Source organism: Poecilia mexicana, unplaced genomic scaffold (genome assembly GCF_051168715.1).
Source record: "Poecilia mexicana isolate PSO_F unplaced genomic scaffold, ASM5116871v1 scaffold_9, whole genome shotgun sequence".
Classification (NCBI taxonomy): Eukaryota; Metazoa; Chordata; class Actinopteri; order Cyprinodontiformes; family Poeciliidae; genus Poecilia; species Poecilia mexicana.
The window spans coordinates 24,978,301-24,991,597 of NW_028263378.1; the positions used below are offsets into that span (position 1 = coordinate 24,978,301).

At 43.0% G+C, this 13,297-nt stretch overlaps 1 protein-coding gene across 4 annotated transcripts in view; it reads left to right on the forward strand.

Moving 5' to 3' along the window:
• Positions 1-12,219, forward strand: part of ncor2 (nuclear receptor corepressor 2) — a 115,767-nt gene extending 103,548 nt beyond the window's left edge. For 3 of the 4 annotated variants that reach the window (XM_015003724.2, XM_015003723.2, XM_088009043.1), the window contains 13 exons: positions 344-604; positions 2,452-2,601; positions 2,711-2,929; positions 3,829-4,021; positions 4,112-4,482; positions 5,608-5,723; positions 5,807-5,997; positions 6,081-6,209; positions 6,885-7,027; positions 7,109-7,162; positions 7,307-7,498; positions 8,520-8,699; positions 9,635-12,219. In XM_015003724.2, coding sequence (XP_014859210.2) covers positions 344-604; positions 2,452-2,601; positions 2,711-2,929; positions 3,829-4,021; positions 4,112-4,482; positions 5,608-5,723; positions 5,807-5,997; positions 6,081-6,209; positions 6,885-7,027; positions 7,109-7,162; positions 7,307-7,498; positions 8,520-8,699; positions 9,635-9,825 — 2,390 coding nt within the window. In that variant the 3' untranslated portion in view covers positions 9,826-12,219. Of the gene's footprint in view, positions 1-343; positions 605-2,451; positions 2,602-2,710; positions 2,930-3,828; positions 4,022-4,111; positions 4,483-5,607; positions 5,724-5,806; positions 5,998-6,080; positions 6,214-6,884; positions 7,028-7,108; positions 7,163-7,306; positions 7,499-8,519; positions 8,700-9,634 lie in introns of those variants that run through there. The other variant, XM_088009044.1, reaches the window with a different exon arrangement.
• Positions 12,220-13,297: the final 1,078 nt, after the last annotated feature.

A 13,297-nucleotide genomic window follows, 5' to 3' on the forward strand; every position in this document is an offset into this window, starting at 1 on the left:
TTTTTGTCCATCATATGCAAGTGTAAATGTATCACCAGTTGGCTGGACAACATTTGTTCTCGCCACTGGCGTCTAACATTGTGACCCACACGATGTTACGCACATTCTGTGCAGAACAGCTTGACGCTACTCCAACATAAAATATCCAATATTCTTCTGTGCATTTCTGTCACGATGCAGGTCTTCAATTGAATTCAAAATAGGCTCACAAAGCCTTAAACTTGACTTGGTGAAACCTGCAGAAACACTTGAATGCAACCCGAGAAAACAATCAGTTCATATCTCATCTCTGACTTTAAATGACTACGAATGATTTTCAACATTTCCTGTTCTTTATTCGCAGGAGCTTACTACTTGCCTCGCTCCCACTTGGCTCCCAACCCGGCGTACCCTCACCCGTACCCCTACCTCATCCGCGGCTTCCCCGACACGACGGCCCTGGAGAACCGTCAGACCCTGATAAACGACTACATCACCTCGCAGCAGATGCACCAGTGGCCCGCGGCCGCCGCCATGGCTGCGCAGCAGCGCTCAGACCTGCTCAGAGGCCTCGCTCCTCGAGACCAGGCGCTTCCTCTGTCCTACTCTGCTGGTGCCCAGCGCGGTAAGGCCAACGCTGCTCCCAGTCCCGTCCCCTCTCTGACTCGCACTTGGACTATTTTTAGGTTGTTTGGCAAATTGAAACCCGAATCTGGCGTTCTACGCTTACAGACACAGGTTAGGGTTACCTTTTACCAAACAACGGCGATGTCCGTTCAGCCTGGGTTTGATCTGATAGTCGGGGATGCAAACAAGCTGGCGCTGATCTCCCCCTGCTTGACCAAAAGAGACGAGGCGACCTTTGTTGTTGTAGGGGAACACGAGCTGCTGCCCGACAAGAGAACAAATCGTAGAAATCAGACCCAAACAGGATCGTTTTACATGAGACCTGACGGCAGTCTCCGTCGGTCAGCTGCACGGTTGCATAAGTAAATCGTTTTACTTTCTCATTGTTTAAATAGCTGATTCCTTTGCACTGGCAAATGATCGACAAATATGACCATTTGAGTGGTTAATAATTACAAAGAGAGCAGAGCTGCTGATGTAATGCGGATATTGTGCCAAGGTTAACCACCCTTTGAATTGGTCTGCCTTTGTTTTATGTTTATTATGCTCATTTATGGCTTCTGATGTCATGAAATCACGCAAGGGAGAGAGGGAAGATGAAAGGACAGCCCAGTGCAAGGATATGAATTTAAAATCTTCTCATTTTGTCACTGTTACTGAGAATCTTTGCATAGGAGAGAGTTTGCAGAACTCTCTTGTTGGATAACTCATTATCTAACAGATCTTTTTTAGTTTATTCATTCGTGTTGCAGTGGCGTGTTGCACCTCCAGTCTGGAGCAGAGCTGAGCCTCTTTACTGTAAAAATTAGCCGTTCAGCAGCGCCACTTTTCAACAATCGTTGCTGCACTTGGCGTGTTAAAAAAAACCTCGTCAGAGCTTGTGATGCAACATGCATTGGTAAATAAGATGTTGTTACAATGAGGTCCACTTGCGCCTGCATTGGGGAATATTCATATTCATTTTGCAGCTTCATTGATGAATCTAAAACGATGATGTGATTATCCAGCTATAACTTATAACTAAAGGAGACTCGCCTAATCATTAGTATTTTTGCAACAAGAATATTTTCCTCAGCAAAGGAGAAGATAGGAGTACATTTAATTTAGCTTTTGTTTAATTGCATTTTGAACGGCACTATTTAAATTATTTGAGTGGTTCTGTAACAATTGTTGTGTTGCTGCATTACAGATGCTGAAATGCTTTTTTTTATTTGTTGCATTCTTCTGGAGTCTGCTCTCTTTGCTATCCTCTGTCCAGCTAAATGAAACTTGTTTGCAGCCACAAATAGAGAAAACAAGCAACTTATCTGCTGTAGGAAATGTTATTTTGAAAGAACCACCATTTTATTTCTATTTTTAGGTTTTGAAAAAAGAAAAATCTAAAACTTTTGCTAAAACAGGATGAATACATTTTAGTCTACGGGGCGTTATTTGTGGAAATTGTGTAAAAAAAAAAAAAAAAATTCTAAAAAAAGCATGTGGTTTCCACCTTAATGGCAAGAAAAAATATCTAAAAATATATTATAGGTACTTTGTGGTTTTTTTAATGTTGAAATTCAATACAGTTGTTACATGAACAACATTTGGTTCTTAACTATTTTTTATTATTAAGAATCACTGAAGGTCCAAAGAGTCACCACAGACCCCCCAGTGCAGCGCTGAATAAACTAACTTCCTTGTACTTAAAAAAAAAACAACCTGTGTTTTACTCTTCTTTCATTACAAAATTTTATAATAAAGAAATCAGCCTGCTGGACTGTCACTACATGAAGTTTGTTAAGGCTTTGTATGTTTGTTGTTCATTAAGCTGCATCTTGATTTGGCTCTCATCTCTCCTCTCCTCAGGGATCATTGATCTTTCTCAGGTGCACTTACCCGTCCTGGTCCCTCCGTCTGCAGGGGCGGCCGGCTCCCCGATGGATCGCATCACCTACATCCCTGGGACAAACGCCGCATTCCCTCCCAGGAATTACACCAGCTCATCCATCTCTCCTGGTACGCCTCCATTTTATTATGAGCATCTCCCTGACAAAATAATATCATGTTTTTATCCGTTTAAAATTACTTTTTCCCTCATCTGTTTTTTTTTTTTTTGTCGTTTCAGTCGGCCCCTCACACATGAGCAAAATGCAGAGCGCGTCGTCGTCGGAGCGGGAAAGAGACCGCGACAGGGACCGAGAACGGGAGCGGGAGCGGGAAAACCGGGAGCGGGAACGAGAGAGAGATTGGGATCGGGAACGGGACCGAGATCGGGACAGGGATAGAGACAGAGACAGGGGAGGGTCTTTGGGAAATGTGGAGCACGCCCCCATCTGGCGACCAGGTACCTGAACGATTCTGCTTTTCTGCCTTAGTCTGTGTTTAAAAACGTAGTTTGTGTTTGCTCACGTTCCAAACACAAAATGTGCTTCATGGAGGTATTATGTGGCGGATCAGACCACAGACGCACACAGTTGTGAAGTAAAAGGAAAATGACTGGAGTTTCCTTTGGGGATTATCTTCAGTGTTGGGCAGTAAAATGTTGGTCTCATCAAACCACAACTGCTTCTCTGAGTATCAGAGGACAGATGGCTGGATACAGAACCAGGGATCGTACAGGTGCTTGAAAACCTGGAGGATTCTTGAATTTCAATTCAAAGTGTTTTCAAGGTTTGGAAAGTGCTTGACTTCTGCATAAAGTCCTTGAAAATGTTTGATATTCAAACTTCACAGATTTGTATTAAATTACAATCTAATACTTGATCCAAAGCGTAAATTTGGAAAACGTTATTTACAGCTGAAACCAGATTTTTTCACAAACCTATTAACATGTATATTTTTGTGACACTGTCTGAAGTTAAATCAGACTAAACTTCTCTTGTCAGGTCAGTAAAATGACCAAAATTACTTGTTATATTTTGATTTACCTTGTCCTTGCTGTAGAATGTCAAGAACCATCATACGACATTAATAATAACAGTATTAAATGATATAATGTAAAAATGAATTGAAATCACAGATTGTTCAGATTTATCTGTAAAAGGGGGAAAAAATTAGAAAAACAAATGCCTGTTTCCTTCCACACTTCACACTTATGCAATATTTACATCCATCAGATAAATTTCCAGTAAAAAATATTGAAGTTGGGTGATTGTAACAAAATGTGAATGAGTAAAAGGGGGTGTTAAAGGTTGAATCTTGTGGGAAGATGTTTGTACAGTAACATGAATGTGTGTCTCTCAGGTACAGAACACAGCCTGTCCAGCAGCAGCAGCGGCGGCGGTGGCGGCAGCGGCAGACCTGCATCCCAGCCCTACAGCCACCAGCATTCCCCGGTGTCTCCCCGCACCCAGGACAACGTGCAGCAGAGGCCGAGCGTGCTGCACAACACCGGAGGCAAAAGTCTTTCTGTCAGTGAACACCCGTCGGTGTTACGGTAAGCCAGAGTTGTGCTAAAACTATAATAACATTTTCTACCAATAAAATGCAAAAATATGTGGTTTGTTTTGTTTTATTTTCCTACCAGGACCATTCCCTCAGCATCCCGCTACCCAGGTTTCCATGGCTCCTTCCAAAAAACGGGTGTGCCACCTGATGCCTACCAATCTGCCATGGACTCGAGCGTAGCCAAAGAGCAGAATCGCGATGGAGGCAAATCCAGGGGCGGTCTGCCCAAACACCTGCAGGAGCAGCATGGCGCCTCCAGCAAATCCGACCCCAAGCTTTGCAGTCCCGGCCCAGGAGGAATTTACCCCGGCTCCTACCCCCCGTCCGCAGGCCGTCTGCTTCCCTCCCAGTCGGACAACCCGTCCGGCCGCGAGGACAGCGGCACACCGAGTAGAGAAAAGACTCAAAACAAACCAATGTCTGTTCAGGAACAAGACATCCGAACACTCGGTAAGAGCTGCAGCCGGCTTCGTCTGCTTCAGGTTTCTTTTTTCATGGGAGTGCCTTGAAACCAGTTTGGTGTCGCTCGAGATACGAAGGAGCCCCACTCCTGCAGTGGTGATTTGATCATTAGGTTTGTTTCCGTTACAAATGTGCACAAAACTTATTCAGTATAAAACTAATATAAATTATATGGTGAACTGAAATGCAACTAAAATCAGATTGTCTAAATTCACAAGCATATTTTACTAAATGGTTTGAGTTTTGTTCAGACTTGCATACTACCGATGTGCAACTTCTTCCTGGATTTTGACCACACATCTCAAACTCTCCTTTACACTTGGTAGTTTTCAGTCATTCGGACTACATGGACGGCACTTGGGGGCTTTAACTATTCATGGCTGAATTCAAAGAGTTGTTTTAAGCGGTCTCGGTTTATTCACATCAGTTCGTAGGGACGTAGATGATCCCACTGCTGTTGGGATGCATTCACAGACTCGTGGGAAAGGCAGCCGAGAGGCACAGGTCATGTCGATGCCTTGGGTTTGGTTGGTCCAGCTGGAATGTCAGAAAAAGAAAAACATAGTGAGCAATGAAGCTCACCATGTCACGTCTGTGCTATCTATATTTAGTGACTTTTCAACATCAGTGATCGGTCAGAAAACTCCAATCGATGCACGTTTTCTAAAAACTGTGCTGGATCCATTATTTCCACTTGGCCAAGCAGGAATAAATGAATTCTGACATGAATCTCAGGTTTGTTTCAGTGAATCCTTTTGGATCCTGCTCTTCACAGACGCACTAGCTCAACCCGTTTGTGGTCTTTTGTATATTTGTCGATGTAAATTTTTTTTTCTTTTTTGTGCACACTCTACTTGTATGAGTCACTGATGCAAAACCAGTTAATTTTAGTGTCACTTCTGGCCAAAAGTTCTGCTTACTGGCTGTTCACGCAAAAAAACACGAAGAGAAAACTGTGGCTCGTCACCTGTTGGTGCAACCCGCTGAAACGGTGAAGACTTTTCAAAGTGTGCATGTTTTTATTATTATTGCTTTAAAAGGGAAGTCTGAGCTAACTTTGAGAGGTTCAGATGTGTGCGTGTTCTTAACACTTGTGGATTTGGTCCTCTGCAGCACCACAAGGACTCTATCGACCCCCGTCAGAGGAGAGACTGTCTCCAGGCCAACAGCCCCCATCCCCGTGTGTCAAAGGCAGCCAGAGAGTGGTCACTTTGGCGCAGCACATCAGCGTAAGGCCACGGCGAAGAACCACAACCACGAGATGAATTAAAAACGTCACGTTAATGTCTTCCATGTTAATGTTTCTGTCCAGGAGGTGATAGTTAAAGACTACAGGGACAGCCAGCAGCAGCAGCAGCAACAACAGCAGCAGAGCTACCACGGCTCTCCGGTTCTGGACCTGACCCGTCCATCCAGTGCCTCCCAGGCCCCCCCCACGTCACAGGAGTCTGCTCAGGCGTCCCGCTACTCACAGGGCTTTAGTGGGGAATGTAACCGAGACAGGTAGGAAACGTGGGCCGGACTTTGACAATCTTTTTTTTTTTTAAAAAACACGGCATCACATGTAGTAACCGTGTTGTTTGTAGATCTCCACAGCAGCAGAAGTCGTCCCCCGTTTCCAATGACTGCATTGAGCCGGTGTCTCCTCCCGCATCCAGCTCTGAGCCCGACGTCCAGGGAGGGGCTTCCTACCCCAATGAGCAGGGGGAACAAGGGTAAGGGACATCCTTGACCAGGCTTGAATTTTCATTTAGGTCTGTTCAATTACACAGTTTTTGATCTGTGTGATCGAAATGAAGGTTGTCTTATTTTTTATATGTTAATAAAGGTTATTGAAATAGGGTTTGTTTGTTTTTTCTGCTCAAATAGTTTTATTTTCAGACCAGTATAGGGTGAGTGTGTAAGACTTTTCAAAACAAACGGTTTTGAAAAGTCTCTTTTTTGTGTCCCTGCTATGTACACACATTTGCAACATCTTTCATTATAAAGAAATTGTTGAAAACTCAAAAGGAGAAAACTGAACAACTTTTTCTTTATCGCTTTTATCTGCTGAAAGTCTTATCTTTCTTAGGAAATTCTATTTGCTCTTAAATGGCTTCTTCTGTAGATCTGCTTTTCCCTGAATACATACTTCAACACATCACTGGTATAGAAAATGAGTCATTTTGAGGCTTCTTCAGTCAGAAGCACATTGCATATTTCATGCTGCCATAAAGCAAAAACAATAGATTTGCAGTATTTTGTGTAAAAGCACTTAGCATGGTGCCTTCACTAAACAGAAAAAAGATTTGATTTCTGAGCTTCCAGTCAGCCTTCAGGTCATCAGCAAAAAAAACAGAGATGGGAATTAAACTAAGTGATTCTAAGTGTGTCTGGTTTTCCACCGCCAGGCTCGGCTCCCGCTCTCCACCCAACACCTCCCAGCCTCCAGCTTTCTTCAGCAAGCTGACGGAGAACACGTCGGCTATCGTGAAGTCCAAGAAGCAGGAGATGATCAAGAAGAGGACGGGCGATGGCAACGATGCCGAATTCAGTGAGCCTCGCCTCGGCGTACGGATGAAACCCATTAAAAACCAGAACCAGTCGATCTTAACCGATTCCTCTGTGATTCCAGATGCCGGTCAGCCAGGAACGGAAATCTTTAATATGCCAGCCTCCACTACTGCAGGTACGCTGTGTAATAGGAAGACTGACTCACACTAAAGTGTTTTCAGACTCCGCTGTGTTCTGACGGAAATGAGGCGAGCTCGGTTTGGTTTTGGTTAAAAACTGCTTCTTCGCTTTAAAAACCCGCGTCTGCGTTCCCGTCCAGGGCCTGTGAGTGTGCGCAGCCACCCGGCTCCAGAAGCATCTGGCAACTCCATCGGCCTGGAGGCCATAATCAGAAAGGCCTTGATGGGAAAGTACGATGAATCATCGGAGGAGCGCTCCCCGTCCAGCGCTGCTAACCCGACGGGTCCCGCCATGTCTGCAGACGGACGGGCTGACGACTCCTTCTCACAAGGTGCCACTCTTCACTTGTTTTATAGTGGACGCTTCACGCGTTGGGCCGCTGTTTTTAAACCAGGGCTTCTGCAGGTTTCACTAACTCAAACATACGAATGTTTAAGACCATTCTGAGTGGAATTTAAGACCTGCATCGCAAAACTTGCCAATGACAGATGACGAAAATCAAGCTTGCTAGCTAGCAAGTGTATGTTAGCAGCTAGTTAGCAGTAGCCTCAACAGTCTTGAGTCACAATGAATGTTGTGAGTGCGACTCAAACTTTAGCCTGACAGAAAAGATTTGCAAGAAAAAAAAATAGATTAAATCATCCTGTCAAAGCAAAGTTTAAGTCCTGTTATGAACATATTAAAGCCCAACTTAAGTTTTTTATAATGAATTCAAGACATTTTAATTAAATTTTAGATGCATGAAATTAAGACTTTTTATGATCTTTTAATGAAAAGCAGACATCCGGACATTTATATATACATATAATGTGGGGCGACCGGGTTTTGGTTTTTAGGAAGCTGACATTTCTGTTAAAAATCCTTTTTTTTTGTTATTGATCTTTTTTGAGAATGTGAGATTATTTGGTTTTTACTAGCTGTAAGCCATAGCTATCATTAACAGATCTAAAGCCCTAAATTTATCAGTGTGTAATCAAAATGTAGAGTCAACAAATTTCACTTTTTAAATTGAACAATTTAAAATGTATGACTTCTTGGCTGAACCATTTATTCATCCTTTTCTGTGATGACATTAAACATTTCTTTAAATGTTTTATTTGGACAAGGGACTTTCATCCATGACCTAAATTATTCCTCGTGGAATAATTTAGTTTGAAGACGTCAAAGATCTTCTTAGAATTTATTACTTTAACTTTACCATTATTTTGGTATCTGTAATACACATTGGTAACTGGATATATAATTTAATCAGCTTTGTAAGAAAAAAAATCATGTTACTTAGCATATGTATTAAAATAGTTAAATGTTAACTCATCCAAAGAGCATCAGAGTTTCTCCTCCTCTGTTTGCAGGCGGCTCCAAGTCCTCAAAGAGCAGCGGGCGCTCTAACGGACGCAAGGCCAAGTCCCCGGGCCCGGGTCTGTCCGGCAGCGAGCGTCCCTCGTCCGTGTCGTCTGTCCACTCAGAGGGAGACTGCAACCGGCGGACGCCCCTCACCAACCGGGTGTGGGAGGACCGGCCTCTGTCTGCAGGTACAATGCACGCCGCTTCCAGATAGATGCATGAAATTAAGACTATTTATGACCTTTAACTGTTAATCTACATTCAGACTTGGAGGTTTTACTGACGCAATTATATCATACGGTTTTCATCAAAATGTTGTTTTTTTATTTTGGCCATTTTATGGGTTTTCCTTTATGTCTTCATACAAAAATCTGCTTTTAACATCTACAACAGGCTTTTAAAAGTGACTAGCTTCAAACCATATAACTTTAATTTTCATGTTTTTAGAAAAGGCTCACCTCACTAACACAAAACAGTTTTTTTTTTCCATTGGTAATAAATCTGAAAATATAAATTAATCCTATTTTACTTTTGTTAGCTTTTATAATAAAACATTTTAAGTAGTACATATTTAGAAAATCACTTTTGCGGCTCTGAGTGAGTTTTATTTTGCAGCAATAGGGACAAAAGTTTCTCTTTAAACGGGAAAAGTTGCTCAGTAGGTAGATACTGAGCTAAGAAGATGTTGGCTTTATTTTTCTTTTTTTTTACCTCTGAATTCACTTGAAAAGCCAATTTAAAAGGAAACTGCGGCGTATCTTGAGACATGTCTGTGAGAGAGAGAGTTTGATTTTCAGCAGATAGCAGGAAGGCTGACCGGAGAACAGCAGCTTTACTCTCTTTTATCATTTTGAGCCTTTTGTTTTCCATTAAACTCAATGTAATTGAAAATGTTATCAGCCATTTTGAAAATCTTAAGTTAAAATGAATGGTTTACATTATATTCTGTAGAAAACCCACACAGACGGTAGTCTTAATTATGCTAGCCATGCTAATGGCAGCTTAAAACCTAAAGTTTAATTTGTCTTAAAAAATACAATTAAAATCCTGTTTTACAGCGGTACTCACATTGATGTCGCCTTCGAGCCATTTTTTAAACTGTATTTTGTCCCCTCTCACTCAGGTTCAACTCCGACCCCGTTTCCATACAGCCCGCTCATCATGCGTTTCCCCAGCGGGACAGTTTCAGCCCATTCCCCTTCGTCTGGCCAGCAGGGCGGCCCGGGGCCCGGACCCGGCCAGGGCCGCCCCTGGGAGGAGGAGCCCAAGCCTCTGCTTGTTTCTCAGTATGAAACCCTGTCCGACAGCGAGTGACCAGAAAACGCACTGCTTCACACACTCAGAGGACAGTCCTGCGCCTCGTCTCCCCCGCCCCCCTCCACCGCCGCTGTTCGCCGTGAAGCAGTCCTCCTCCCTGGACGACGAGGACGAATCTTTGTGGCTCTGTGTGTCCGTTCGCACTTACGTGTTATGCATTCACTCCAGTACTACTCTGAAGGACAAATCACTTCTTCTTCTTTATTTTTTTTACTACTATTCCTCACTGGCCTTATCAACACAGACGCATCGTGCGCTCGGCGTGTGCCGCCGTTCCGTGCTCACGCCTCCGCACACGGCTGTAACGACGCCATGTTGGACCCGACTCTCACAGCGGGGGAACCCTCTTGTTTTGTTCCTGGCGAGCTCAGTGTGCCGGCGGTCCGCTACCACTACAAGAACACAAGCAAAAAGGACACAGGAGGAGAAACAGCATCTTGGTTTCTTCTTTCTTTCTTTTTTTTCCCCTCGCTTTTGGTCCTTTTTGTTTCTCTCTCTGGAACTGTCAGTCCAGTCCTGTGTTTCGTGAGCTGCGACTTTTTTAGTACATTTTTGGTGGTGAACTTTTTTTGATGGTGTCATTTGTCGTCTGTTATCTGCAAAGATGTATTGGGGCGGGGGTGTTGGGTTTGAGGCAGGTGGGGTGGGATCATATCAGAGGTTTACAGGGTAAACTAAGCGGTTCGTTGCTGATGTCATGAATCTGTGTGTGTTGGGGGAACTGGGAGGAGCTGCCAGATGGATGGCACTGAGGCAAGTGACACTTTCTTGCTGTTTTTTTGTTTTTGTTTTTATATTAACCATGTCTGTGTTTGTCAGAACAGTTCTTTGCATATAAAGCACTTAGTTGTCGAGGTGATCACGATGGCATTTTGTTTTTTTCTTTCTTTAAAGAGGCGGCGCAGAAGTCCCACTGCGGAGGCGTCTCGCTGCTTCTTGTTCCGCTCGCAGTAAGAAAAGAAAAACAAATCACGTCGGAGTGGAGAACGAGTTTAAAAGCTCTGAATTTGGAGTTTCCCTTTCATTAAAGAGGAGATTTTAGAAAAACAACAAAAAAACAAAGCCATCTTTCGGCTGGAGTCCCATCTCGGAGCTTTTACTGCCTCGTGGGGGGTGCGTGGATACATCTCCACATCCGGGCAGATTTTGTACAGTTAAGAGATATTCTTAGTGTTAAGTGCCATTTATTTTACAAATTCTAGTGCTGAAGTTCATTAAATGACGCACAAGTTTTCTTTTACTCCCCCCCCCCCTGCAGACTGCTTCGCAAGGGTTCAAACGGATTTTAATCAAACGTCCTGCTATCCTTTTTAATGTATTCGCTTTTTTTTTTCTTTCTCCCCGTCATTCCCCTCCCCCCCCCACTGCCTTAGCTTTAATGGTTTTACTCAGTCATCCTGCACCACTTACGTGGACCTCCATCTGAAGTTTTTCTTCACTTTTAACCTGTAAACTATTTTAAGTGTACTTCATTGCACCTCCCTTCTCTGTGCGCGTCGGAGGAAGCGGAGGGGAAGGCGGTTCTGCTAAATTAGTCTCACCTTTTCAAGGCAGTATTTCTGCGCGAGACGTTCAAGAAGATTCTCTGGTGTCTTTTTTTTTTTCTTCTTCTTTTGTTTTTTTAGCTCATCTCAGCGCAGACCTGACTGTTATAGGACCGCCTCCTCTTCCTCGCCCGTCCTCTCAGCTGTGCTTTAGCTCCTCCTACTGAGGCCAGTAGAGGCAGAAACACGTCGTCGCTCCCTCTCCCTCTCTCTGTGTGTGTGTGTGTGTGTGTGTGTGTGTGTGTGTGTGTGTGTGTGTGTGTGTGTGTGTGTGTGTGTGTGTGTGTGTGTGTGTGTGTGTGTGTGTGTTCTCATCGTTGCCACTGCTGAAACGTTGGAATGTGACGCTAAAACCAGACGAAGCCATATCCAGCTGTTCCCTAAAGCGATGACTAACGTGTTGTTTTTAAAAGTACACTGAAATGACTTTTTAACATGCATCCATATATATTGTTTATTCTTACTTTTTTTTCTTTTTTTTTCTCATTGCACACTTGTGTTTGCAGAATGAAATGAATCATTGAAAACCTAAAAGGACGAAATCTGGACTGTCCAATCGTAGGAGAAAGGGGGCGGGGGGATGATTGACAAACAGTACATTGTTCAACCATTTTGTGCATATTTTTTTTTTTATTATAACCCACTGTATAATATCAAGGATTGTATATAGAATTGAAGAGATGTAAATATTTATGTGGCTTGCTTCAAGGGTGGTATTATGAAAAGAAATATTCACATGGTTAAATTCTACATGCCCACCAGCAAGCTTTGTGGATAGCAGTGTAAACATGAAAAACACACAAAAAAAAGACACTGCCTTAATGTTTAAATAAAAAGCTTATTGCCAGTCATGGTGTCAGAGCTGCATTACCTGGATTTAGGCTCATTGTTCTCTTCTCACCTCTTGGTTTAGTTGAGTTTGGCTCAACGGGGAAGGTCTGGAGCAGGGGTCACCAACTCCAGTCCTCACGGGCTACCGTCCTGCAACTTTTAGATTCACCTCTGCTCCAAAATGTCTGAATTCCCTCACCAGCATTCATTCCTCTCTGCAATAGGCTGGAAACGAGCAGTTTATTTGATCCAGGTGTGTTTGAGCAGAGACGCATCTAAAAGTTACAGGATGGTAGCCCTGGAGGACTGGAGTTGGTGACCCCTGGTCTGGAGTAATAACAGATAAGCGCCAGCAGGGGGCGGTGCAAGCAACTCTTTCAGTCAGATTATATTTGGAAAGCGAATTATTCTGCGGGATCCTCTTTTATTGAAGCAGATAAAACTCCTGAGCTCTTATAAGGAAACTGTTCATAAAGTGTGGAATTGATGATCCAACTGTATTCTAGTCCTGTTATAAATGTTGCAACATTTTGCATATTGAAAAAACATACATGATAGGTTAAGATCTAACTCTGATCTTTAAGGAAAGAAAAAAAAAAGCATCACATGGCACCAAAATACAGCACTTATGTCAGCCGGGTGCAGAAGAGCCTGAACAGTGAAGTTGAAACCAGATAAAAATACAACCTGTTTCCCCCCTTCTTGATTGTCTGTCATTATATCAGACTAAACTTTAACTATTCTAGGTTGGTAAGAAATGCTAAAATATGTTTTTATTATTACTTCAAAGACGTATATTTAAAAAAAGTTATCAGTTGCCTTTCAAACTTTAAGATTTGGGTCACATGTCTTTGGGTGTTTCCACAAGATTGCTACATTAGCTTGCTTGAATTGTGAACCATTTCTTATGACAGAACCGGTACAACTGAGCCAAGGCTCATACACACCTTTTCAACTCAACATTATTTTGTGATAGGCACGGCAATTTTAAAGTGTAGTCTTTTTAAAGCAATTTTGCAACCAAGTTAGCTTTATCCCAACTGTCGCTGTCATTTCATTGCACCATTTTCTCCCACACCTTTGCATGCCAGCTG